The following is a 24,812-nucleotide window of genomic DNA, read 5'->3' as shown; positions in this document are numbered from 1 at the left end:
TTTAGGGTGCAGACCTTTGGGATTCCATTCGGAAGCAAGAGTTCTCATGAGGAACTCTTTCACCCAGCAAGTTCTGAACACCGGTCTCTGTTGTTGAAAGTTCCCTTTGTCCTTTTACCCCTCTCTCAGGAAATGCCTTAGCTGGAAAAGTAGTTCTGATGTGGGGTTGCAGTCCTCCATTACCCTTCCTACCCAGGCCCTGGCTCTCCTTCTTCACTGGCTTGTTAGCTTTCCAACAAGGTCAAGCAGGGATTTTTATGTTTTTCCAGTTTTACAAGTTTTCCCTCAGTGGGAGGGCCGCTCAGAATGACCTAATCACCAATGCTGGAAACCCAAACCCTTCCCTCCGCCTCCCTGCAGATGGGACAAGCACTTTAATAACCATGATCTGCTAAGAAAAGGAACTGACACTGGAAGGTCAACAGGGTAACAATGACCCAAGCACCAAAACAGGATGGGAAGTGCCATCCCAGGGAGATTCTACAGATAAGCAAGAGCACAAACGTAATACAGTTGAAAAGCAATAGTGTTAACTAAATATCCTTCCAGAAAATTAGGGAATCCAATCTTTGTTTGACAATGCTTTTTGATAAACTTACAAATGCAACATTTTAGCAACTTTTAGTAGTCAGTAACATTTGGTTGTAAGACACAGTGACAGTCAGGCCGGGGATCTCCTTCCCTGGTGGAGGGTTTGCCTACCATGTACAAGGCCCTGGGTTCAATCCTCAGTACTTGGGGTGGGGGGGACTTGAATTTATAAGAAACCCCTTGAATTTGTCCTTAGTCGTCAACACGGCCAGATTGAAAAAGGCCAACTCGGAGTACACCTCTGTTCACACTTAGAGAACCACTATCATATGAAAGAAGAGGAAGAGGTGATATTTGAAATTCTTGAACCCAGGCTGTCTCCAATGACCTTCACTAAAAAAACATGTTGAGACTTCTATAGGTCTTTCTTTGATGAGGTTACAATGGCCTGGATTAGGTTTCTTCATTTAAATTGCCCTTCTCAAATCCACTCTAATCCTTTCCCCAGGTCAGCTTGATTAGATGTTTAGGTTTTACAAATTCCTAAAGATTGATGATACTATCTGTTATATACGGGTTTAGTCAAACAAATTGAGAGGATTCCCAAGTTTTAGGCATGATTTCAACATTGTCTTGCCCACACAACTCTCAGTGAATAGCTTCAGCCATGTTTGGATAAATGTTAATCCAGTTCTGAACTTCTCCAAGTCTTGATTTTCTAATTTTTAAGTAGGAATAAGAAAATGTTGTATATGTCATAGATATTTTGGAAATTTTAAATGAAATAATGAACATACTCTTCATTATTTGATGACAGTCTCAAGAATTTGCTGGTGACCTTGTTCTGACAGGTTATTTTGGGGCTGGGTGGGGGCCTCAGGCCCTATAAAAGGAAATTCTTAAGGGAGACCAGGGATGGGTGACAAGCATTCTGCTGGGATTGCATCATTTGATTGAGTAGGGGCCTGAAGGCTGGTACCACATGACTGTGGCTAGCTGACGTTAGGATCTCTCAGTCTGATAATGAAAGCTAAAGTTAACACTGAGGAATTAGTCATGGAGCTCAGGATGAAATCAAGGAGCACAGAGCCCGGTAAGATTCTGAAAACTGTAACTTTCCTATATATGCTGTTTCTTCCTCTTGTGTATTTTTCTGTTGTGGCTCCCCAGCACTCTGCTGTCCTGGCCTCATGGGCCTCAATGTGTTATCTAATTCATTTCATTTAGTACTGTTAAATTAGCCCCATGTTGGGGTGGGGGGAGGGAAAGAAGGCTCAGGGAAGCAAAGTAATTTTGGTCTGACTCCAGAGCTCTGAATACAAAATACTACTTATAGGGTTTTTGAACTTGAGTATTAACACTATAAGGAGTTATTGAATTTGTGTATTTGTGGTAACAGGGATTGAACCCAGGGGCAATTACCACTCTGCAATATCCCCAGCATTTTTGGTCCTGAATTTACAATCCTCTTGCTTCAGCCTCCTGCGTTGATGGGGTTATAGGCATGTGCTACCAAGCCTGCTGGAATTCATACATTTAAGAAACTTTTGTTTTTGGGGGGTGGGGTGGGGATGTGCCAGGGATTGAACTCAGGGGCATTTGACCACTGAGCCACATCCCCATCTGGTATTTTATTTAGAGACAGGGTCTCACTGAGTTGCTTAGGGTCTTGCTAAATTGTTGAGGTTGATTTTGAACTTGCAATTCTCCTGCCTCAGCATCCAGAGTTGCTGGGATTACAGGTGTGTGCCACTACGCCTGGCTAAGCTCTAGATCTTTTTGAGAAACTAAAATCTTAAAAAGAAGGAGGAGGAGCCAGGCCCAGTGGCCCATGACTGGGGAGGCTGAGGCAGGAGGATTGCGAGTTCGAAGCCAGCCTTAGCGACTTCCTGAGGCCCTAAGCAATTTAGTGAGAACTTGTTTCAAAATTAAAAAAAAAAAAAAAAAAAAGGATTGCGATGTGACTCAGTAGTTAAGCACCTCTGGGTTCAATACCAGCATCTAACAAAAACAAAAAATTTCTCCCTCTTTTTGGTAAATAAAACTAATATCTGCTCATTTTAAACAGAGTGCTGATTTTCTCACATACTTCCAGAAACACCATGTTAACAAACAAACACAAACTCATTTTATTTATTTATTTTTGTAGTACTGGAAATTCAACCCAAGACTTCTTCAGTGCCAGGCAAGCATTCTAACACTGAGCTACACCCCCAGACTCAACAATCATTTAAATTTGGCCAGTGCGAGTAGATGAAATATTACATTTCAAAGTTGCATTTATTAGATATGTTTATATTTTTCCTCCAGCTTTTTTTTTTTTTTGCGGTACTGGGGATTGAACTCAGGGCTTTGTGCTTATGAGGTAAGCACTCTACCAGCTGAGCTATCTCCCCAGCCCCATTTTCTACAGCTTTGAGATACATTTCATATACCATAAAATCTCATTTGAAGTATACAATTTAGTATATTTTCCCAGTTTTGCAACCACCATAAGTCTATTGTTTTTCTTTTTTGGCTGTGGAGGAGATGAAATCCAGGGCCTGGCATATGCTAAGCAACTGCTGTACCACTGAGCTACATCCCCAGTCCTTCAGTCTTTTTTAGTTGTTATTTTGAGGTGATCTCACTAAATTGCCCAGGCTGGCCTCAATTTTGCTATCTGCCTGCCTCAGCTTCCTGAGCTTGAATTACAGGTGTGTGTAATGGCTACCGGCTTGAATTTTTTTTTTTTTTTTTTTTTTTATTGATTAGAGAAGTTTCGTATTTATCATGTTTATTTGTCTCCCGTATATATTGCAAATATTCTTAGTCATTTTCTTATTATTTTTACTTTGTTGATGGCCTCCTTTCCTGTATAGATCGTTACGTTTCTTCCCACCTTTTTATGATCTATTGCTTTTAATTCATAAGTATTAACCTTTTCCTAAAACTCCTCCAATTATAGAGCTCACTTTTCCTCTCAATATCTTCTGGGCTTCTAGAGGATTGTGGTTTGCCTAAGTGTTCCATCCATCTGAGATTAGTTTGAGATAACATAACTTATTAAATACTCCTGATTTGAAAAGTCATATTTCCCTTCATTCTCGAACCCGGATAGAACGACAGTCGCTGACATTGAGACTGAGTGCTCACTAGTAGGGTCGGCTTCAGGTTCTTGGTTTAAGGTTCTCTTGTCGCCATCTTAAAAGTCATGATCATATTTGAACAAGGGGCCTCGCGTGTCCATTTCGCCCCGGGAACTTGCAAACTGCGTTGTGCGGTCTTGCTCAGTGCAGGCACGGTACTAAGTATTTAACACGTGTTATTCCCCTTAATCCTCGCGGACCTCCAGTTAGGGAGGCGTTACTATTTTCCTCTTTATTTTACCTATGGGGAAGTGGAGGCAGGAAGATTAAATAAGGCCTCCAACTAGCTCGGCTAAGTTAGGTATTTGTCCCGCGCACCTCTAAGGCCCGAACACCGCCACGCTAGAAGAACCTGCGGGCGAGCTTGCAGGCCAGCGAACAGCGTCCAAGACGCCCGGGCTCCTGCGCCGCCCTCCAGCCCCGCGCCGTGCGCACCGTGCGCGCTCAGGTGTGGGCCGGGGCCACCCCGCCTTCTGCCCTCGGCGGCGCGCGTTCGCCCAGCGGGCGGGCACTCGCGCGCGCGGCGGTTGTATTGCTTGCAAGTTTCCCAAGTTCACACAGGCCCCGGGTTGGCATGGCAACCAGGCAACCTGTTCCAGAGCCGCTCTGCCTTCTCCGCACACGCCGCTGCCACCGCCGGAGCCAGGGCCAGAGCCTATCCCATGATGCACCGCGCCAGCTCAGTCCCCAGTGGGCCGCCATGTTGTCGGAGTGAAAGGTAAGGGGGAGCGAGAGCGCCGGAGAGAGAAGATCGGGGGGCTGAAATCCATCTTCATCCTACCGCTCCGCCCGTGAGTATCCGCACCCCGCGGGTCCCAAACGCTACTCCGCACCCCTAGCGAGCAGATTATCCCTTCGTATTGGTATTTGAGAGCCGCTGTTGGGGTGAGAAGGGCTTTGGAAAAGCCGCCGGGGCCCTGGCTGAGGCTCCTCACTCGCTGTTCTTCGTACATGTTTTGGAGTCAGCAGCAAGGCCCCTATTGTTATCACAGGAGGGAGGGGGTGGGGAGCGGGGTCGAAGCGAGGAAGAGGCCGGGGGTTTAGGCCCGGGCCCGCAGCCCAGAGGCGTCTCTGTGTGTGTGCTCGGCCTTGTGGGGAGTCTCCGGAGATCGATGTTGCCGTTCGGGTTGCTTTTTTGATGGGTTTGCGAAGCCCGGATTCTTGTGTGTGGCCATGAAGTGTAATTCGGTGCCACCCCGGGGTTCTTCGACTTCTTGAGCTTCCGTGGCAGCGCCGACGGAGGGGGGGACAATAAATCGCCGGAGAAGCAGCCGCGGCCCGTGTCCGCGGGCGAGACCCACCGTGGGGGAACTTTGCAAGCTTTGAAACGTGGAGAAGTGGCGATCAGGAAGTTTCAGATCGCTTTTTAGGCTGCTGGGTGCGTTGTGGCCTTTTGTTTCCGTGAGAGCTTGTGTTTTGGGTCGGTCCTTCCTCTCCGAGCCTGGCTGTCTTGGTGTGTGTCTCCTAACTCAGAGGGGCTCGCCCCTCGGTAGTGGGAAAAGCACCCACACGCACAATAACTAGACACTTTTCCTTCTCAGACGTGCTTGGTAAACACAGGTCATTTATTTTACTTGCCAGTACCACTCCCACGTCAAGTGAGGAATACGCTCTCGTAACTTTTTCTTTTTTCCTTCTTCCAGGGGAGTCCCCCCTCCCCCCGAACCCAAAACCAAACCAGAGAACCCATACACAGGTTACCAGAGAAGGCTTTGTCCTCATCCTAACTTTAATCCTCACCCACTTCATTGTTCAATTCAGAAAACACCGTTCATAGTTATTGATCGTTTTGCTCGAGTCCTAGTATTACTGGCATTATTAAGACTAAGGTTTTATGAGGCCTTTTTTTGGGGGGGGGGGGTGTTCTGTTTTAAACTCAGTAACTTCTCAGATAATAGGTTTGTAGCTTTAGCTTTTTGTTTGTTTTTTGTGAAAACGCTCAAAATCACCAAGGCAAGTCTCTCCCTCAAGGTATGTGACTTCCCTTGTAGTTTTTGTAAACAAAACAAACATTTTGATCCCTTGCTAATTTTAACTTTGAAACACCCTGGTGGCTGTTGATTCTTTATCTGGGTCTTTGGAAAATACTAGATTATGAACTTTTGAGTTAGTATTTTGCCTTAGCCACGCTTGAATTCATTTTGTCCAAAGCCATGACTTTTTGAAGTTGGAATTTGTTTAGCTTGGATTTGAGATGAATTGATTTAAGATAAATTTATGAGCACAGAATGTTTGTTCAGGATGGTAAAAATAAACACCTTTTAAACCACTAACCATTTTAGTAAAAGAAAGATTAAACCATGTTCCTTTATTCGGAGTAAACTGTACTAGTGATATTAAAAACAAAACAAGAAAAAAATCCACACTTCGATGTAAACAGTAAGCTATGGGAAGAGTAGCTAGAATTGGCACTTAATTCTAGTTGCTTAAAATACTATTTTTATGGATCATTTGTTTAAAAAAAAAACATTAAAAATCTATAGTAACTTTAGTGAACTTTGAGAGTTCCCTAAAAGTTACTATCAATTTAAGTGTTTTCTAACTTTTAGGTGACTTTATTTCTTAATTTTTGTGCTATACTTGACCAGAATATTACAAAATTACCCAAGACACATGTTAACTACTTAGGTATTTGCTCACTTTCAAATTGTCTGTTCTGCCAGGTTTTCTCTCCTTTGAGAAACTACCTTTCCTCATTAGGTAAAGCAGGAAGTCCACAGGCCCTACAGATAGCTTTACAAAAGCCAATTGTTTTGTTTGAACATTTTTATAGGAACCTGCCTCTCCCATCCCTTTTTGGAATGAGGTTGTTTTCAGTGTGTTTCCGTGATAAATTCTTTTTTTCATATGGAAATTCATTTTAGTTAACTATTTTGACAGGTCTTTTATATCAGAAAAGATTACATTTACTATTTTAGGAATTCTCTTAGAGCTTGGAGCTGCATTGCCTTAACTGGTGGTAACTAATGTGTGGGATCTTCAGCATGGTGACTTTAAAATTTATCAAGAACTTTTGTATCTTTTATTTTAATTTAACCCCCCTTTAAAAAAAAAAAAAACGAATTCATAGAGAAAGTGTATATTATGTTTTCTAGCGAGGAAACAGGCTTAGAGAGTTGTTCAGTGGCAAAACTTGATTTTGAGGCTCCTGGAATATTCTATAACAAAGGTAGATTGAGATTCCCTGGTGGAGGAAAATGGGACTCCCCACTACTGGATAACAACTAACAACTATGTTGTCGTTGATGAGTCTTTTTGAAAATCAAGTGGGAAGGTTAACTTAGTCTGTCTCGCACTTTGCAAAGGCCATGGTTTTCCTGTTTTGGTACTTGAGTGTGGACATGATTTTATTTATGAAAATAGAAACTGAAGAATCTAGAAGGCTAATCTATTCCTGTACCCCAGTAAGTTGTGATGGATTGGAGTTGTAAACCGAGACCAGGGATTTCCATATTAGGCTTTGAACAGATTACAAATTCTATTGTGTCTTCTGGCTTCAAAACACAAGTTGTAAAAAGTGAAGGCTACTTTATCAGGAGGCTTAATTATTCAATAGAGATAGAATTCTCATAAATCTGGCATGGAAATGGGAGTGATAAGACATGCAGCAGTGGACTTGGTTGAAATTAGACTCTCTGAGGTTGTGGACATATACCTGTTAATTGGTAACTGATTTATTTACTTTGTATATACAAAAGTAACTTTTGATTTTAGAACTTAAATAGTAATATTTAGGAGTAACATTTCCAGGATTCTTTGAGAGGAGTAGAGGACAGTGGGGAGAGATACTGTTGCAAAGGGTGAATAGAAAGAACTAGGTTTGGGTACAGAACAGACCGAGGTCCTTCTCCTTGGGCGTATCACATATTTTTGTACCTTAATGTTTTCATCTGAGAAATAGGGGTGATAACCCTTACCTTTCAGTGTTTGTGATGAGATAATGTCTGCAGTATATTTGCTACACTGTTACTGTGGTGAGATTTCTGGTTTTTACAGTGAGGCCTTCTGCTCTGGTAAAGTGAATTTGTTTTTTTCTCATTTTATTTCTAGGTGTCACTAATGGAATAATTATGTGATTACATTATAATTGTACGTTATGGGTTAAAGTCTTCAATTTACTCCCTCATCAGTAGCAGGTGAGGAGAGAGTTTAGGCTAAGAACATTCTGTTGTTGTTCTTGGTCAGAATGTCTAATTGTTGTTCCAGGGAGTATCCTATGAAAATGTTGGGCATTTTAAAGGGTCCTTTCAAATTAGACAATCTGAGCTATTGATTATTTCATGTTTTAGTTTTTTTTTTTTTTTTGTTTATTGGCATATCCGTCAGTGAAGTTGTTTCAAAAAGCTCTTGTTGACTTAAAAACTATCTACCATGGTTGGCTTAAGGAGCAAGTAAGCTGAGTACAGAAGCCACCAATTGAAGTCTAATTCTGTAATTGTGTTCACTTTTATTTATTTTTATTTTTTTCTAATTTGGTGCAAAGAATGGAACCCAGGGTCTCACATGTTAGAAAAGTGTTCTCTCACTGAACCACATCCCAGCCCCTGTATTGCTGCCTTTTGATAAGGCTTCCCTGAAGTTGGGGTATTGATTCCTGACCTCAATGTCTTGTCAGAGCTTCTGCCATTAGCCACCTTTATTTCTATACACAGAGACTCAACAACTTAAAAATGGAGATTTTTAGTTTAGGAATTGATGTGTATATTATAAAACATTTGTCAGCTTGGTAAAAACTGGTTTATGTTGATTGTATAACAGATGTGCAGTGCTTATTTTTATTAGTGTATCAAGTTGTTTTAAAATGCAAATAGTAAACATTTGTAACCTATTTGTCCTTAGGTGTTGGTGGAATGAGCGTTGCATGTGTCTTGAAGAGAAAAGCAGTGCTTTGGCAGGACTCTTTCAGCCCCCACCTGAAACATCACCCTCAAGAACCAGCTAATCCCAACATGCCTGTTGTTTTGACATCTGGAACAGGGTCCCAAGCGCAGCCACAACCAGCTGCAAATCAGGCTCTTACAGCTGGGACACACTCCAGCCCTGTCCCAGGATCCATAGGAGTTGCAGGCCGTTCGCAGGACGACGCAATGGTGGACTACTTCTTTCAGAGGCAGCATGGTGAGCAGCTTGGGGGAGGAGGAAGTGGTGGAGGCGGCTATAATAATAGCAAACATCGATGGCCTACTGGGGATAACATTCATGCAGAACATCAGGTAAAAAAAAGTTCACTATTTCAGCTTTCAAACTCTTTTATACTCACTGTCCACTTACAAGAACTGCTTTCAATGAATGTCTTTAAAAGCTTAAATTTTTCTAATTTAGTTTGGTCTAAACAAGAGTCACGTGTTTTAAAGTGATCATTGTCATTGTCACTGGTTCATTTTCCATTCTGGTACTAAAAAGTAAATAATTCATTTAAAATTGAATTTAAATTGAATGAATGACTGTTTTAATGTACACAGTATATTTTTAGGAGTGCCTTGTTAATAACGCCCCCCTTTTGACATGCTTTGATAAGGACTGTTTAGAGGGCAAATATATATTTTATAAAGTCTTTTGTTGGGTTTGGATGACTTATTTTTAAGGTGTTAATGATAGTAGTTGGAAGTTCACAAGAAAATCAGCTGTTCAAGTGAAATTTGTTTGAAATGGAACTGATTAATGTTTTATATCAGTAGGAGGGGTTGGTTGTGGTGTTTAGGTTTTTTAAAATTTTATTTTTTATTATTTGTGATATTGGGGATTGAACCCAGGATACTTTACCACTGAGCTACATTCCCCAGCTCTATTTTATTTTCTTAATTTTGAGATAGGGTTTTACTAAGTTACTGAGGGTCTCATTAAGCGATCCTCTTGCCTCAGCCTCTGGAGTTGCTGGGATTTCAGGTGTGGGCCACCACACCTGGCTGCTTTTAGGTTTTAACCATCTTGTCCTCTTGTTCTAATAAGTTGTTGGATTTTGGTTAATTAAGAAATTTATTAGTGCATTATAATTACATATAATAGTGGGATTTGCTGTTACTTATTCATACATGCACAAAGCATACTTTGTTCAATTTCATTCCCCTATACTTCCCTGGTTTTGCTTAATTTTTAATCTTACTAACTTAAAACCAAAGCTGGAATCAGACTATATTTTACAGAAAGAGTTTTGCCTGACCAACTGATTAGACTTTTTTTTTTTTTTTGGTTGCTGGGGATCGAACCCAGGGCCTTGTGCTTGCAAGAAAAGCACTCTACCGACTGAGCTATCTCCCCAGCCCCCTGGTTAGACTTTTAATCAGACTATTTTTTGAGAATTGGGTATAGATTAAATTTGCAAAGTTTCGTTTTATAACCAGTCTGAGTTCTGTTTAGCAGAAAGAATTGGCAGTTTTCACTAGTCCTCTGATGCTTTGTTTCGCCTCAAAAACAGGCAATTCAAATATGCAAATGTCTGAATTCTCTGTTATGCTTTCCTTGACCCTCAAAAAGGGTGGTGTGCCATAGTGAAAGCAGGCAGGATTTATCTTCTTACTCAACAAATTTCTTGAGCACATTGATCATTTTACTGACAAAATCCTGAATGTTAGTGCTACTATGTGTAGGTGAAGGATGCAAAGAAATATAATGTATAGGGAGCTTCCTGTGCACTTGGGCACTTTTTCATTCTTCCTTTTTTTTTTTTTCCTTTCTTTCTTTTTCTTTTCTTTTTGGTACTGAGGATTTGCTGGGGATTGAGTCCAGTTGTGCTCTACACTGAGCTACATCCCCAACACTATAATAGCGCTTTCAAAGAAATGTATTGAATGGATGAGTCTCTAACTCTTTAGCTTTTAAGTAAGGTTGGGAAAAAAAGGACATGGTTGCAGAAATAAAGGCCTTGAACACCAGGCTTAGGTTTATTTTGGGAGGCAACAGGGTTTTTCAGTGTGTGGGTTATTCAGTTGAAGTTTGGGAAGATTCAGTAGGTAATGAGATTGGAGTGGGTAATGGCTGAGGCTAATTGGATAACCTGTTTAACAGACCTGATGTAAAAGAATGTAGGGGTGTAGGAACGGGATGTAGCCCAGTGGTAGAGCATTTGCCTAATGTTTGAGGTCCTGGATTTGATCCCTACACTGTATGAATAGTGTGGAACTGAGACATACAGACTTTGTTGATTCAAGTAGAAATCTTAGGTGCCTGGGAAAATGAAGTAATAGAGGCAAAGTACAGAGGGGATCTGATTTGGGAACAAGTTGATTAAATTTGGTAGTATACTTACTGAATTTGAGGTTACTGAATTTGAGGTAGAGGCAGAATATCCCAGGGCAGGGTGGGGATTATATTGTAGGCAGCTGTTAAATGTAGAGAGAACTCAAAGTAGATGTTTGATTTGGGTGGTGCCTGTGTAATGGGCAAAGAAGAGTGTCTGTTATTTCTGCCTTAGTTGGCCAAACATTGTTTAAAAATTAGAAACATTAGTGTTTAAAATCTGTATTATAGATCTATAAAATCTTATGTTGTTTTTCCTAATGGTAGACTGATGAGTGAAAGCTGAAAGGCAAATCAAGATGCTTAGCTTGTCCTTTGCTAGGTGGGCAAATCAGATTCTTTTTTTTGGGTGCTGGGGATCGAACCCAGGGCCTTCTGCTTGCAAGGCAAGCATTCTACCGACTGAGCTATCTCCCCAGCCCCCAAATCAGATTCTTGGTTAATCCTTGGCAGAGCTCCAAGATCTAAAATTTGGTCGTGTTGTGCAAGTCAACAAGCTTTTTTTTTTTTAAATTTTTGCAGCATTGAACCCAGGATTGAACCCAGGGCCTTGCACATGCTAAGGCAGGCTGTGCTTTACCTCTGAGCTACACCCCCAGTCAAGTGTTCATTGAAGGCTTACTCTGGCCTATCTTAGACTGAGCCCTATGATAAGGAATCACATCTTGACTAATGGAGCAGTTTTATCCAGGTCAGTTAGCAAACGTGAGTTAATAATATTAAATGGCAAAACTTGTTCCTTACCTAGGGGACCTAAATTGGTTGACCCCACTTGGAGTTGATATTTACCACCACCACATAATTCTGTTAGGCTGGACACATGAGATAATGAACATTAGAGAATTGTGGGTAGTTGCTGTGGTGTGTTGGTTTTGGACTACCCACAGATTACATTTGCAGTCATTATAATAGTACATTGTAATTTATGACTTTGGTGTTTATTTCACCTCCTGGACTGAACTGTTCAAGGGCAGAGACTATTGTGGTTTTCGTGCACCTTTCCCAGGAGGTATTCTGAAATTTTATGTTGACAAAATGAGGGAAGACCAGAAGGTTTTCAGGTTTGTCCCAGGTGAGGTAGTGGAAAGTATATCTCAGCTGTCCTGCTGGTTAATAGTTGGCAATAGAAAGTCCACGTGGTCAGGGTACCAAGGTGGTGAGTGTAGTACAGTTGAAGAACAAAGGGGCATTTCTCTAGGTGGAGAATCTCTACTCTTTTAGCCCCCGTTACTGATAGGAGGGTAAGAGGCCATCAGATATGTCAGCTTGGTCGGAGTGGAAAGGAGGTTGGTTGAAAACTACCGATACTTGCAGCATTTAGTGAGCACTTATGTTGTAGGCATTGGACTACATATTTCTTGTATTTAATCTTTACAACAATCCCATGTGGGCAGTAATATACTTTTTTGAGAGATGAGGAACTGAAGCTTCATTATGAGATAGAACCTGTCCCCCACTAACATGCCCCCATATTGGAAATTGAACCCAGGGTCGCTATACCACTGAGTTAAATAGCTGGCCCATTTATTGTGAGACAGGGTCTCACTAAGTTTCTGAGGTTGGCCTCGAACTTGTGATCCTTTTGCCTTAGTCTCCCTACTAGCTGGGATTACAGGCACACCCTTAGAACCTGGTTTTGAAATAAGTTGTTTTTGGTTCTTATGCACATGCTCCAGGTAGACTTATGCCTTGAGACAAACTGAACAGGACAGAACTATTGCAAAAGAATAGCATTTTGTAAAGTAAAGGAATAATTTTGAGATAGTTTTGCTGGAAAGTTTGATTTATAAATGTGATAGTAAGGAGATAAATACAAATAATGTTGATTTTTTTTTTTTTTTTTCCTTTTAAAATTACAGGAGTCCCCCCCCCCCCCCCCCCCTTCACAAGAGCATCAGTGCTAGGGTCTACTTTTTTTCTGTTCTGTTTTTGTAAGTGTTCTAAGTGGTAATGTGGGAAACATCTGTAGAGAGAGAATGACTCAATATAAAGTGATCTTATTGCCAGAGTATTCTAAACTACTGGGCTGTTTTTCCTCTCTGGTGGTACCTGTTGTCTCAGCCTTTTTTCATTTTTTTAAAATGGCTTTTTGGCACAATGGAACAGAATTTAAGATCATATTGGCAGAGTGCTTCCATCAGTGAACTGGGGAAGGGAAGAATGTGATGCCCGCCAGCAGTGTTGGAGGGAAGGGAACTGTTTATTGTGCCAGGTACATTATTTCTCTCATAATTACTGCCATTTATGAGCAATCACTTTCACACTTTTATTTTTACTTTTTTTTTTTTTTTTTTTTTTCAGTGCTGGGATCAGACCAAGGACTCTGCAGAGCTAGGCAAGGGCTGTAACACCAAGTTTACTGAGCTGTGTCTCCAGACTGTTCTTACCAGTTTTCCATTTATTCTATTTTGGGTGGGGCATACTGGGTATTGAACCCAAGAGGTGCTTTACTACTGAGCTACATTCTCAGTCCTTTTTAGTTTTTTAGTTTGAGACAGGGTCTTACTAAGTTGAAGGGCTTGCAAGTTGCTGGGGCTGACCTTAAACTCAGTCTTCCTGCTTCAGCTTCCCAAGTCAGTGGGATTATAGGTGTGTGCCACAGTGCCTGCCTTTTTTACCTTATGAAATTAGGATTTTTCTGCCTGTGATAGCAAATGGCTACTTTTCCCTCTTGGATACTTTCTTTCAAAAGATTATTTATTCATCTATTAGTGTTGGGGATTCAACCCAGGAGTGCTTCACCACTGAACTACATTGCCAGTCCTTTGTTTTGGAGGGGTACTGGGGATTAACTTGGGCACTAGACCACTGAGCCACACCCCCAGCCCTATTGTGTATTTTATTTAAGGGCAGGATCTCACTGAGTTGCTTAACACCTTGCTTTTGCTGAGGCTGGCTTTGAACTCAATCTTCCTGCTTCAGGAAGCCCCTGGGATTACAGGCATGTACTACTGTGCCCAGCTGCCAGTCCTTTAAAAAATTTTTTAAAAAAAATTTTGAGACAGGGTCTTGCTAAGAAGCTGAGGGTCTTACTAAGCTATTGAAGTTGGTCTCAAGGTTTTGATCCTTCTGCCTCAGCCTCCTGACTCGCTGGGATTAGAAGTGTGCACTACTACACCTGGTTAGCATGAGACCTTATAGATAGAAGTTTGAAAATTTAAGAGTTTAAGAGTATGTGTTGTGAGGGCTGGGGTTGTGGCTCTGTGGTAGAGTGCTTGCCTAGCATGTGTGAGGCATTAGGTTCGATTTTCAGTACCACATAAAAAATAAATAAATGTCTATTGACAACTAAAAAATATTAAAAAATAAAGAGGATATGTTGAAAGGATGACCTCTCTGGTGCTGACATCAAGGCAGTCTGAACAGAGGCTGGTCCGATGGCCTTGCGAGAATGTAGAATGAAGAAACAAATGAAGACTTCAAAAAATCTAAAGGAAATGTTCTTTGTAAAAAACAAGAAGGCACCCCTGAGGGGCTCTATCTCTTGTGAACCATAGTTATCTTCGGAGTTTTCTTGATGCCTGAGAGGGTTGAGTTTGGGGAAGATGCCCAGAGGAATCCATGTTCCTGTTGTTTGAACCCAGGGTTGCTTAACCACTGAGCCACATCCCCAGCCCTGTTTTTTGTATTTTATTTAGAGACAGGGTCTCACAGAGTTGTTCAGCTCCTCACTCCTCCTGCCTCAGCCTCCTGAGCCACTGGGATTATAGGTGTGGGCCACTGCACCTAGCTTCCTGTTTTTTTTTTTTTTTTTTTTTTTTTTTCAATTGTGGTGCTGGGGATGGAATCCAGGGCCTTGTGTATGCGAGGCAAGCACTGTGCCAACTGAGCTATATCCCCAGCACCTCCTGTTGATTCATATATATATATATGCACACATGTATAAATATATATTTTTAAATTGTATATGGACATAATGCCTTTATTTTTATTTTTATGTAGTGCTGAGGATCGAACCCAGTGCCTCAAACATGCTAGGCAAGTGCTTTAGCAGAACAACATCCTGTGTATCTTTTGGAGTACGATGTGTTGGATGCCCATTGGACACCTTCTGTTGGTCACTGTGCTGCTCTCTACTTACCAATAAAGTGTGCTCTTCACAGTCAAAAAAAAAAAAAAAAAAAAAAAGTTTCAATAATATGCAGTATGTTAAAAGTGGGATTCCAACCCAGGGCCTTGTGCGTGCTGGACAAATTGTGTGTGTGTGTGTGTGTGTGTGTGTGTGTGTGTGTGTGTGTGTGTGTGTTTTCTTTTTTGTGGTGCTGGGGATTGAACCCAGGGCCTTGTGCCTGAGAGGCAAGTGCTCTACCAACTGAGCTATATCCCCAGCCCTCAAGTTTTTTACTACTGAGCTGCATTACCTATTCCTCCCCACCCCCTTCCCCTTATGAGATAGGGTCTGAGTTGCCCAAACTGGTCTTAAACTTTTGATCCTCCTGCCTTAGCCTCCCAGTTAGCTGAGATTACATGCGTGAGCCATCCCTCTTGAATGTTTTCCTGCTTTAAGAATATAAATAAATTACATGTAATGTGGTTTAATACATAAGATAATTATATTTGATATTGTTAGAAACTTCAAAGTCCTCATTTTTGTGTTAAATTGAGGTTGTTGGAGGGGAGTAAGGAAAGGTGAATTTCTTTTTTGGGAGTGGGCAGTAAAATTGTAGTAAAAATAAAGACAATAGATATGGATTAAAATACTTGAAAATATAGCTTCCCATTTAAATAAGTTGCATATCCTAAAAATTGCTTATTTAACAGTAATTTTTACAACTTGATTTATTTTTTGAATAACATTGAAAGTTTCATCATGTAAAACTGAAGGTCAAGTTTTTGACTTGTGAATTTTATTCTCATGTTGTGAAATCTGTTTTCTCTGTAAACTGCTGTGAGATAAAGTGGATGATGAAATAGGGAAAAAATTTGAAGGTCCATTTGTTGAACTCTGGCCTTTGTGTTGGGTTATAAGGGGCAGAGATAGATGGAAGCTCTGTGCTGGGGCAAAGGAAATTTTGAGGACAGTTCCACAGAGCTCATTCTCTTTGGCTTGCAGTCATTGGCACTAGGGTTTATCAGTCTCCGCCAAAGATTGACAGCCAACGGGAGATACCATGGTATGCTGACGCCGATCTTTGGTGTGCCTGCCATTTTTACTCTCCAGTTCTGGGAGTTAATTCTTAATACCTGTAATTACTGGGAATAGTGTTAAACTGGGAGGGAACACAAGTATTCTTCAAACTGGGGAGTCCTGTCATTCCCTGGACTTCCCTTTTTGTTATTCCTGCTGCTATACTGTCTAGCCATGAATCTCCTGTGATTCTGGGTAGTTTGCTCAAGTGCCTCTGCATTTGGTCCAGAAGCATTTAGTTATTTAACCGTAAGTTAAATAATCCATCTTTCATATTTTGTTTTCTCTTGTACCTCTACTCTTAAGAGCATTTTCCATTATATTCTGAGTTCACAAGGCTTAACACTGTGTACTTGGCCCATCACGTAGAGTGCCTGACTTGCATGCTGGAGGCCCGGGTTCGAGTCCCCAGTACTGTGGGATTGTGGAAATAGCAAACATTGTGTACTTGGGCAAAAGAACCATAACAGCTCTTCTTTGACTATAACTAAGGATTATCTTGTTCCATTGTTTTAGCTGGGGTTGTAGGTCAGTAGTTGAGAACATGGGCCCTGGGTTCAATGCCCAGAACCAAAAAGGAGCTCAGTTTTCTAAATGCTGTATTAAAAGTTGATTGTACTTCTTTGATTGCAGCTTGTTTTGTTTCAGAAGGTTTTTGATATGGTTAGAGAAAAAATTACGTGATTGGTGGTAGTGAGATGTCACAATGGGAAAAGAAGAATATGTTAGGAAAATCAAGTGGAATAAGTTAAGAACAGTAGGCTATAGAATTTGCTGAGTGTGCTGTGGTTAAAGAAAAGAGGGGAATGGAAAAAGTGATGAGATTCTTAGAAAAAGAAAAAAACATAGCAATTAGGAAAAGCCTCTTTTTTCAATTTCTCCTTTTTTATTTTTGGTGGTGCTGGGGATCGAACCCATGGACTTGTACATACTAGGCAAGTGCTCCACCACTGTGCCATATACACCCGCAGCCTTAGGGTTTTCAGTTCCAGTTAGGAATGTGCTTGAAGTGCCTTATAAACTGCCAAGTGATTGGATGTATTTTCCTTGTTTTACATCACACTCTTTAGTAGTTTGAGGAGAGGAACACATCTTTTCTGTATAGGTAACTGTTTTCTCTCAGGCAACAGCATTTGCTGAATACTTTACATGCTAAGCCTAAGGACAGAATTATGCTTCTGGGTATTGTGGAAAGAATCTGTCTAGCCGGTTGTGGTGGTGCATGCCTGTAATTCCAGCAACTTGGAGGCTGAGGCAGGAGGATTGCAAGTTCAAAGCCAGCCTCAGCAACTTGGGGAAGCCCTAAGCAACTTAGCAAGATCTTGTCTCAAAATTAAAAAAACGAAAAGGACTGGGGCTGTAACTCAGTGGTAAAGGGTCCCTGGATTCAATCTCTGGTACCAAAGGGGTGGGGGGAAGAATCTATATAGATATTTACTTTTGTGAAATAACTTTCACACTCAGAGGTACATTATAATTATAGCACAGTGCCAACAAAGTAGTGAGTGCTGAGGGTAGGGTATGTATAAATATATTTAGGAAAATCAAGTGGAATAAGTTAAGAACAGATAGTGTATGTATGTATAAATATATTTTTCTGAACTGGGAATCGGACCCAGAATCTTGTGTGCTAGGCAAGTGCTCTACCACTGAACTACATTCCTAGCCCTTTTTATTTTTTATTTTATTTTGGGACAGGGTCTCACTAAATTGCTCAGACTGGCCTCGAATATGTAATCCTCCTACCTCACCCTCCTCAGTGTCTGGAATTTCAGTTGTGCACCTGGTTCCCCCGCCCCCACTGATTTCTATCCTCCGGTCCCTATATTTACCTTCAGTTACTTTATCTTTCTGGATGTGGTAAGGAACCATAACGAGACTGCAACTTTGTTCAGGGTGTAGCTGTGGCTTGCACTGACACTTTATTCCCTGGTGGAAATGTTGTGAGAAGTGGTGCAGAGATTAGCAGTAGGTTGGGTGAGTTTAGATCAATTGACTTCTCTGTTTATCTTTATTTTTGCAACATTGGGGATGGAACCCAGGGCTGCATACATGCTAGGACAATCTTGCTCAAGCACTGAGCTACATCCCCTGCCCGGTAAGTTGAATACTTGGAAATTTGGTTGAGGAACTTGGTTTGAAGGGTGTCCATGGCATTAGTGATAAAACTTGAGGTTGAAGATTCATTGGACTTTCATCAGAGGAATGTTTTTCAAATTTTTGTGTAATATATCTTGAGAACTGTTCATTTATTTATTAATTTTGGGGTATTGGGGATTGAACTCAGGGGCATTCGACCATTGAGTCACACCCCAAGCCCTATTTTTTGTATTTTATTTAGAGACATGGTCTCACTCAGTTGCTTAGTGCCTCATTGTTTCTGAGGCTGGCTTTGAACTTGCAGTCTTCCTGTCTCAGCCTCCCAAATCGCTGGGATTACAGGCATGGCTTATTTTTTGAGATGGGGATCTTGCTATATTCAGGCTGGGCTTGAATTTGAGATCCTTCAGCCATAATCTCCCTAGTAGCCATGATTCTAGGCTTGTACTACCATGTCTGGCTGAAGTGTTTTTTTTTTTTCAAATGCCCTATTAATGGTTTCACAAGATTTATCTGATGTGGATTTGTCTATGAGTTGACTTTAACAAGTGCTTTTGCAATAGTTGAAGTACTTATTTTAAAAAAAATTTTTGTGGTCCTAGGGGTTGAACTCATGGCCTCATGGATGCTAGGCAAGTACTCTACTACTGAGCTACACACCAACTCTGAAGTACTTTCCTTAGTGTTTTTACAAATTTCATTAGGAAAACTGTTTTAGGTTTGTGGAAATAGGTGGCCCTAAAGCGTTTTGTTTTTTTTTTTAAATAACAGCCTTATTGATACATAATTTACTCCTTTACAGTGTATAATTCAATGGTCTTTATTATATTCACACAGTTGTATAACCATCACCACAGTTTTAGAACATTTTCATTACCCCCAAATCCTTTAACCAGTAACATGTATTCCCCCACCCTAGGCAACCACCAGTCTACTTCTATCTCTATGGATTTGCTTGTTCTGGACATTTCATGCAAATAACATACAATATATGACCTTTTGTGACTGCTTTCCTCCATTTAACTTAATGTTAAGTGGCTTGGGCCACAGCTCAACTGCAGTGCTTACCTAGCATGTGCAAAGCCCTGGGTTCAGTCCCCAACACAGCAAGCACCCCACACATAGTTCCTCCATGTTATATCATTATTTCTGAATAATGTTCTATTGTATAGATCTGCTGTATTTTATTTTTCTGTTTATCAGTTGATAGACTTTGGGGTTGTTTTTACTTTTTGGCAATTTTGAATGATGCTACTGTGAACTTTTTTTGTACAGCTCTTTGTGGGGATATGTGTTTTTGTTTTTCATGGTTACCTATGGATTTTATTTTATTTATTTTTTGGTGCTGGGAGTTGAAGTCAGGCTTTGTTTGCATGTTCTGCATGTGTTCTGTCATTGAACTGCACCTCCCTTCCCCCCTGCCCAGGTTGTAAGAGTACATAAATCTCTAATGTATGGATACAAAATTGACGAATATCACTGGTGTCAGTGCCCTTTAGAAGTTGGAAGGATTAGTTTATCTACAGCTTCACACTGGGCTTGGATGTTTTCCAAGTGAGTCACAAGTTTTACTGGGGTTAACGGGCAACCTTTTTTTTTTTTTCTTTGAAGAAAATATTTGTAGTCTGATAGTATAAATAAGCTTGTTTACAACTTTGGCCAGGGCCTGCTTATGCCACGGATATACTGTAGCTAGTTGATCTGCTCATGAAGGTTTTCCTCTTATTAAGGAAAGATCCTGGAGGGTTTCAGCAAGGGAACAATTTGTTAACCTAATTCTAGTTTCTGTATGTATTTAAGAGCACCAAACCTGCTGTTAATTAAAAAATATTCTTTAAATTGTTAGAGTTTATTGGATAAAATTGTTATCCCCTCCCAGTAATCCCAAATTAGAAAGATATTGTTATGGGTCAGAAGCCTTGTAAAATGCAAAACAATGGAATTAATGTTTTTTGCTCTGAAGAAACTTAGTTACATGGAGGGAGGAGGGAATTATAAGGAAAATTGTTTCAAAATGAGAATTGCAGTCATAATAAGAATGGATATGGATATGGGGATCAAAAAAAATCATATGAAAGTAATTGTATATCAGATACAATTCTGTCATTTGTGAATTTATTTTCTAGAAAATAGACTTTAGGTTCTTTATTCAGAGTGATGTATTTGGTTAACGACGGGGAGGAAAGGAAATATCACAAAATATTGTTATACAAATATTACAAGCAGTTTTTTTTTCTTGTCCATTTTTTATTTTCCAAACTTTAGTTGGCTAAAAAAGAAAAATGTCAAACCATACTGTCTTAATATGAAGAGCTTGCTTTGCCTGTTTAAATGAAAGAGGATGGTTCATAAATTTCCAGTGGAATTTTGGTGTTAAGAAAGATCTTGGAAATCATTTAACTATTTTTCCAATGCAGTGATCTCTTTTAATTATTTGTGTTTTAATGTAAAAAAGAAAAATGTTAGTAATGTGTTGTGCATAGGTTGCTGGAGTGTTTCCAGTGAGATCTACAGGTAATTTTGTTGTATTATTGTGTGCCTCCTTTCTGTATCTAGAAATAATTTTATGCTGCTGCCAAAGTTTTCCAAAGACATAGTCTGCATATATCTTACTTTTACTTAATTTCTCTTTGTTTTTGTGTTTTTATTGCTTTTAGGATAATTTCTAAGCTCCTCCTCATGGCATAGCAGACCTTTCATGTTTTGGCGCAGCTTACCTCTCCAGTTTTCTTTACTGGCACTTTGTTTCAGCCATACTGAAATATTTGTAGCTTTCTGAATGCATATGCTATTTTTATATTTTGTGTAGTTTCTTATCACAGTTGGTTCCATTTTTATTTATGTAGTTTTTTCTTAGAACTCCTTTCCTTCCTCACTCACCTAGTCATCTCCTTATTTTTCAAGCTTGAATTAAAGTACCTTCATTTTTGGTAAACAATGCCCCTCCCCGCTCCCCCAAGGTGGGGTGTTCTCCTTTGGTGCCACTGTGGTACTTAGTACACATCTTACTGAAGCATTTAGCCACTGTATTGTAGTTGAATATTTACCTTTTCATTGCGGGGTGTTAGCAAGCTGTTTCAGTAAACAGATTCTTGGGCTTAAGTCCAGGCCTACTGAATCAGAATCTTCAGTGATGAGTCACAGTTCATGTATTGTTTTTTAAAGTACTCCCTGGTGATCCTCGTGTGCACCTTAGTTAAGAACCAGTGTGATAGTTCCTAAAAAAAAGTCTTTCAGCTTTTTATTTCTGGCACCTGGCAAATAGTATGTATTTCATAAATGATGAATGAATACATTTTTGCCATCAGGGCATATTGAAGAGATACATTGAGTGGAGTGTTTCTTTTGAAGAATATTATTAAGTTGTTTTGAATTGATAAAGGTTTAACAGAATGTAGGGTTTGAATACTGAGACGGTTTGGATTGATAAGGAGCCAGCGAGCATTCATTGAAGTGTAAAGAACATTTAAGGAGTTTTGTCAGCTCTGATTTTGTGTTTCTTGTGTCTTTTGCATTTTCTTTCTTTTGATACTGGCAATTGAACTTGGGGGCATTTAACCACTGAGCCACATCCCCAGCCCTTTTTAAAAATATTTTGTTTAGAGACAGGGTCTCCCTAAGTTGCTATGACCTCACTAAGTTGCTGAGGCTGGCTTTGAACTTCCCATCCTCCTGCCTCAGCCTCTGGAGCTGCTGGGGTTATACCTGTACAACACCTCACCTGGCTCCTTGAGTTTCTTAAAACTTTATCTGAGATAGGCAAACAGAAAGGGCTGTAGTAACAAGGTTTACTTTCCTTAATTGGTAAAACATTGAAACCTTGTTTCTGTTTCCAGCTATATCACATGTCTAGGAACAGGCACTATACTGTTTTCAACTTAACACTTTTTTGAGGTTAAGTTCTATTCTTAAAAGTGAATATTTCTTTTAAGATAGCTAAAGAAAATAGTATTCCTATTATGATTGAATGAAAATTGTAATTTCCGCTATATTGCCAATAGTTCTTAATACTAGTGACCATTTGAAGCTATTTATTTGTTTATTTATGGTACCAGGGATTGAACCCAGGTGTGCTCTCTCACTGAGCTATATCCCCAGCCTTTGTTATTTTTGTTTTGATATGTGGTCTCACTAAGTTGCCCAGACTGGCCTCAAACTTGTGATCCTCCTGACTCAGGCTCTTGAGTTGCTGAGAAGCTCATTTGAATTTTTTTTAAAAGAGACACTCTTTGGGTTTAAAATTTCTCTTGGGACCTTGTATAAAGTACAGTCTGTGAATATTTAAATACAAATTTTTTCTTTACATACGAGTTTTGTTCTAAAGTGGAATTTTAAGACTGATTTATTGACATATAATCCTCATACAATTCACCCATTTAAAGGGTACTGCTGTTTATTCAGTGCTTTTTATTACCTTACCAGAGTTGTGCAGTCATCAGTCGATTTTAGAATATTTTCATCCCAGCAGAAGAGACCCGGTAGCCATTGTTAGCCATTCTCACTTCCCCCCAGCATTAAACAACCACTAATCTGTCTGCCTAAAGTGGAATATTTTAAATAGTACATGATTGTTCTACAACAATTTTAATAATCTTTTTCAGAGTTAACTGATTTTTCTGTTTGGTTCATTTCCTTCCAGGTTTTTTTGTGCTTATATAAACACAGATCATGAATCTACATGTAGTTTTAAAAAAAAATGGGATCGTTTTCTCCACATTACAAAAATATACGTGTGTGCACGCACATGCACACATACATCTTGTGGTATCTTTTTTTGGTACCAGGGATTGAACCTCAAGGGTGCTCAACCATCGCCAGCCCTGTTTTGTATTTTATTTAGAGACAGGGTCACACTGAGTTTGCTTCGCGCCTTGCTGTTGCTGAGGCTGGCTTTGAACTCCCTATCCTTCTGCCTCAGCCTCCCAAGCTGCTGGGATTACTGGCCGAGCCTCCTGCTCTTTAGTGGCCATCCTTTGAGATGAACAGATACCTTTGTATTATTTTTAAAGGGCCATAGTACATGAAAGTACACTGCCATTTATTCCCGTTTGTGAACTTTAGGTTGTTTTCAGTTTTTGCCCCCTTCTCATCCCTGCTTTTTTTTGGGGGGGTGTATGTGCAGTGTTACGATCAAATCCAGGGCCTCATGCAGGCTGGGCAAGTGCTCTAAACACTGAGCCACATTTCCAGCCCTCCAGCCTGGTTCTGCCCTTTTTTTTTTTTTTTTTGACCAGGGATTAAACCCAGGGGTGCTTAACCACTGAGTTACCTCCCCAGTCTTTTTGATTTTTCAATTTTGAGACAGTGTCTCAGTTGTTTAGGGCCTCCCTAAATTCCTCTGTCTGGCCTTGTGATTCTTCTGCCTCCGCCCACCTCCTGAGTAGATGGGATTACAGGAGAGCGTGCGCCACCTCGCTGGGCTCCAGCCTGGTTTTTGACATTTTAAATGCTGCTGCAGGTTTTTTTTTTTTGAGATGGAGTCTAAGAATCTTGCTATGTTGTTTCTGATCCTCCTACACGTGTGCCTCATTGCAACTGGCTAACAATTTCGTAGAATATTTGTATTCTAGAGTCATTTTTTTTGAGTAAATTCATAAAAGTGAATTTGCTAACAAATATATTAATATTTTTGATATTTCCAGATTGTTTTTCAGATATCTTGTACCAGTTTAAAGTTTCATTTACTCTATATGAGTGTTCTTTGTCCATTTTTTTTTTCTTGGTAGATGCGTGTATTATTTTCCTGTACTCACCAGAGTGCTTTAGCCATTTAACTGTCTTTATTGTGTTGTTTGCAATTCAGTTTTAAAATGTATGTAAAGTGTAGGTCTTTTGCTTTTGACTTCTTTCACATTCTTGGGTCATTCCTCTCCCAAACTCATGTTGTTCTTTAATTTTATGATTCTTTTTTTTTTAAATTTTTTTATTTTGAGATGAAGTCTTTTTTTGGGGGGATGGGTGGGTACTGGGGATTGAACTCAACCACTCAGTGGGCCCTCAACCACTGAGCCACATTCCCCCGCCTTCCCACCGCCTTCTGTATTTATTTAGAGACAGGGTCTCACTGAGTTGATTCGCACCTTGCTTTTGCTGAGGCTGGCTTTCCTGCCTTAGCTTTCCTAGCTGCTGGGATTACAGGCCTGAGCCACTGTGCCCAGCGAGATGGAGTCTCTACGTTGTTCAGGCTTGTCTGGAATTTATGCACTGAAGTGATCCTCCTGCCTCAGCCTACTTTGTAAATAGTACTATAGATATGTACCACTGCACCTGTTTTTATGGTTCTATATTTGTATTTTTATCTTAGTCCATTTTGTGTTCATTTCTGTCTGTTATTTAGATAGGAAATAGTGATATAATTTTGTTTTTCTCAGTTGGATAGCTAGTGATTCTGCTATCATTTATTGATTTAGAAAACTTACTTTATAATAAAAGAGGTTTCAGTATATACGTGGATCTGGGTTTTTTTGTTGTCATTGTTGATGTTGGTGTGGGGTTTTTTTGGTACCTGGATTGAACCCAGGAGTGCTTAACTGAGCCACATCCTCCAGTCCTATTTATTTTTTATTTCGAGACAAGGTTCTGCTAAGTTGCTGAGGCTGGCCTTGAACTTGGAACTTGGAATCCTCCTGTCTTAGCCTCTCTAGCCACTGGAATTACAGGTGTGTGTGGATCTGTTTTTTGACTTATTG

General features: G+C 40.1%; 1 protein-coding gene across 16 annotated transcripts in view; it reads left to right on the top strand.

Moving 5' to 3' along the window:
• Positions 1–4,226: 4,226 nt before the first annotated feature.
• Positions 4,227–24,812, top strand: part of PUM1 (pumilio RNA binding family member 1) — a 122,913-nt gene continuing 102,327 nt past the window's right edge. For 3 of the 16 annotated variants that reach the window (XM_079113072.1, XM_079113071.1, XM_079113070.1), the window contains exons 1-2: positions 4,233–4,450; positions 8,499–8,872. In XM_079113072.1, the coding sequence (XP_078969198.1) occupies positions 8,510–8,872 (363 nt within the window). In that variant the 5' untranslated portion in view covers positions 4,233–4,450; positions 8,499–8,509. Of the gene's footprint in view, positions 4,451–7,698; positions 7,796–8,498; positions 8,873–24,812 lie in introns of those variants that run through there. The other 13 variants (XM_079113065.1, XM_079113064.1, XM_079113062.1 and 10 more) reach the window with 9 other exon arrangements.

Source organism: Sciurus vulgaris (assembly GCF_902686455.1).
Source record: "Sciurus vulgaris genome assembly, chromosome: 1".
Lineage (NCBI taxonomy): Eukaryota > Metazoa > Chordata > Mammalia > Rodentia > Sciuridae > Sciurus > Sciurus vulgaris.
Note: the sequence above shows the minus strand (reverse complement) of the source record. Positions and strands in the feature narration are given on the sequence as shown.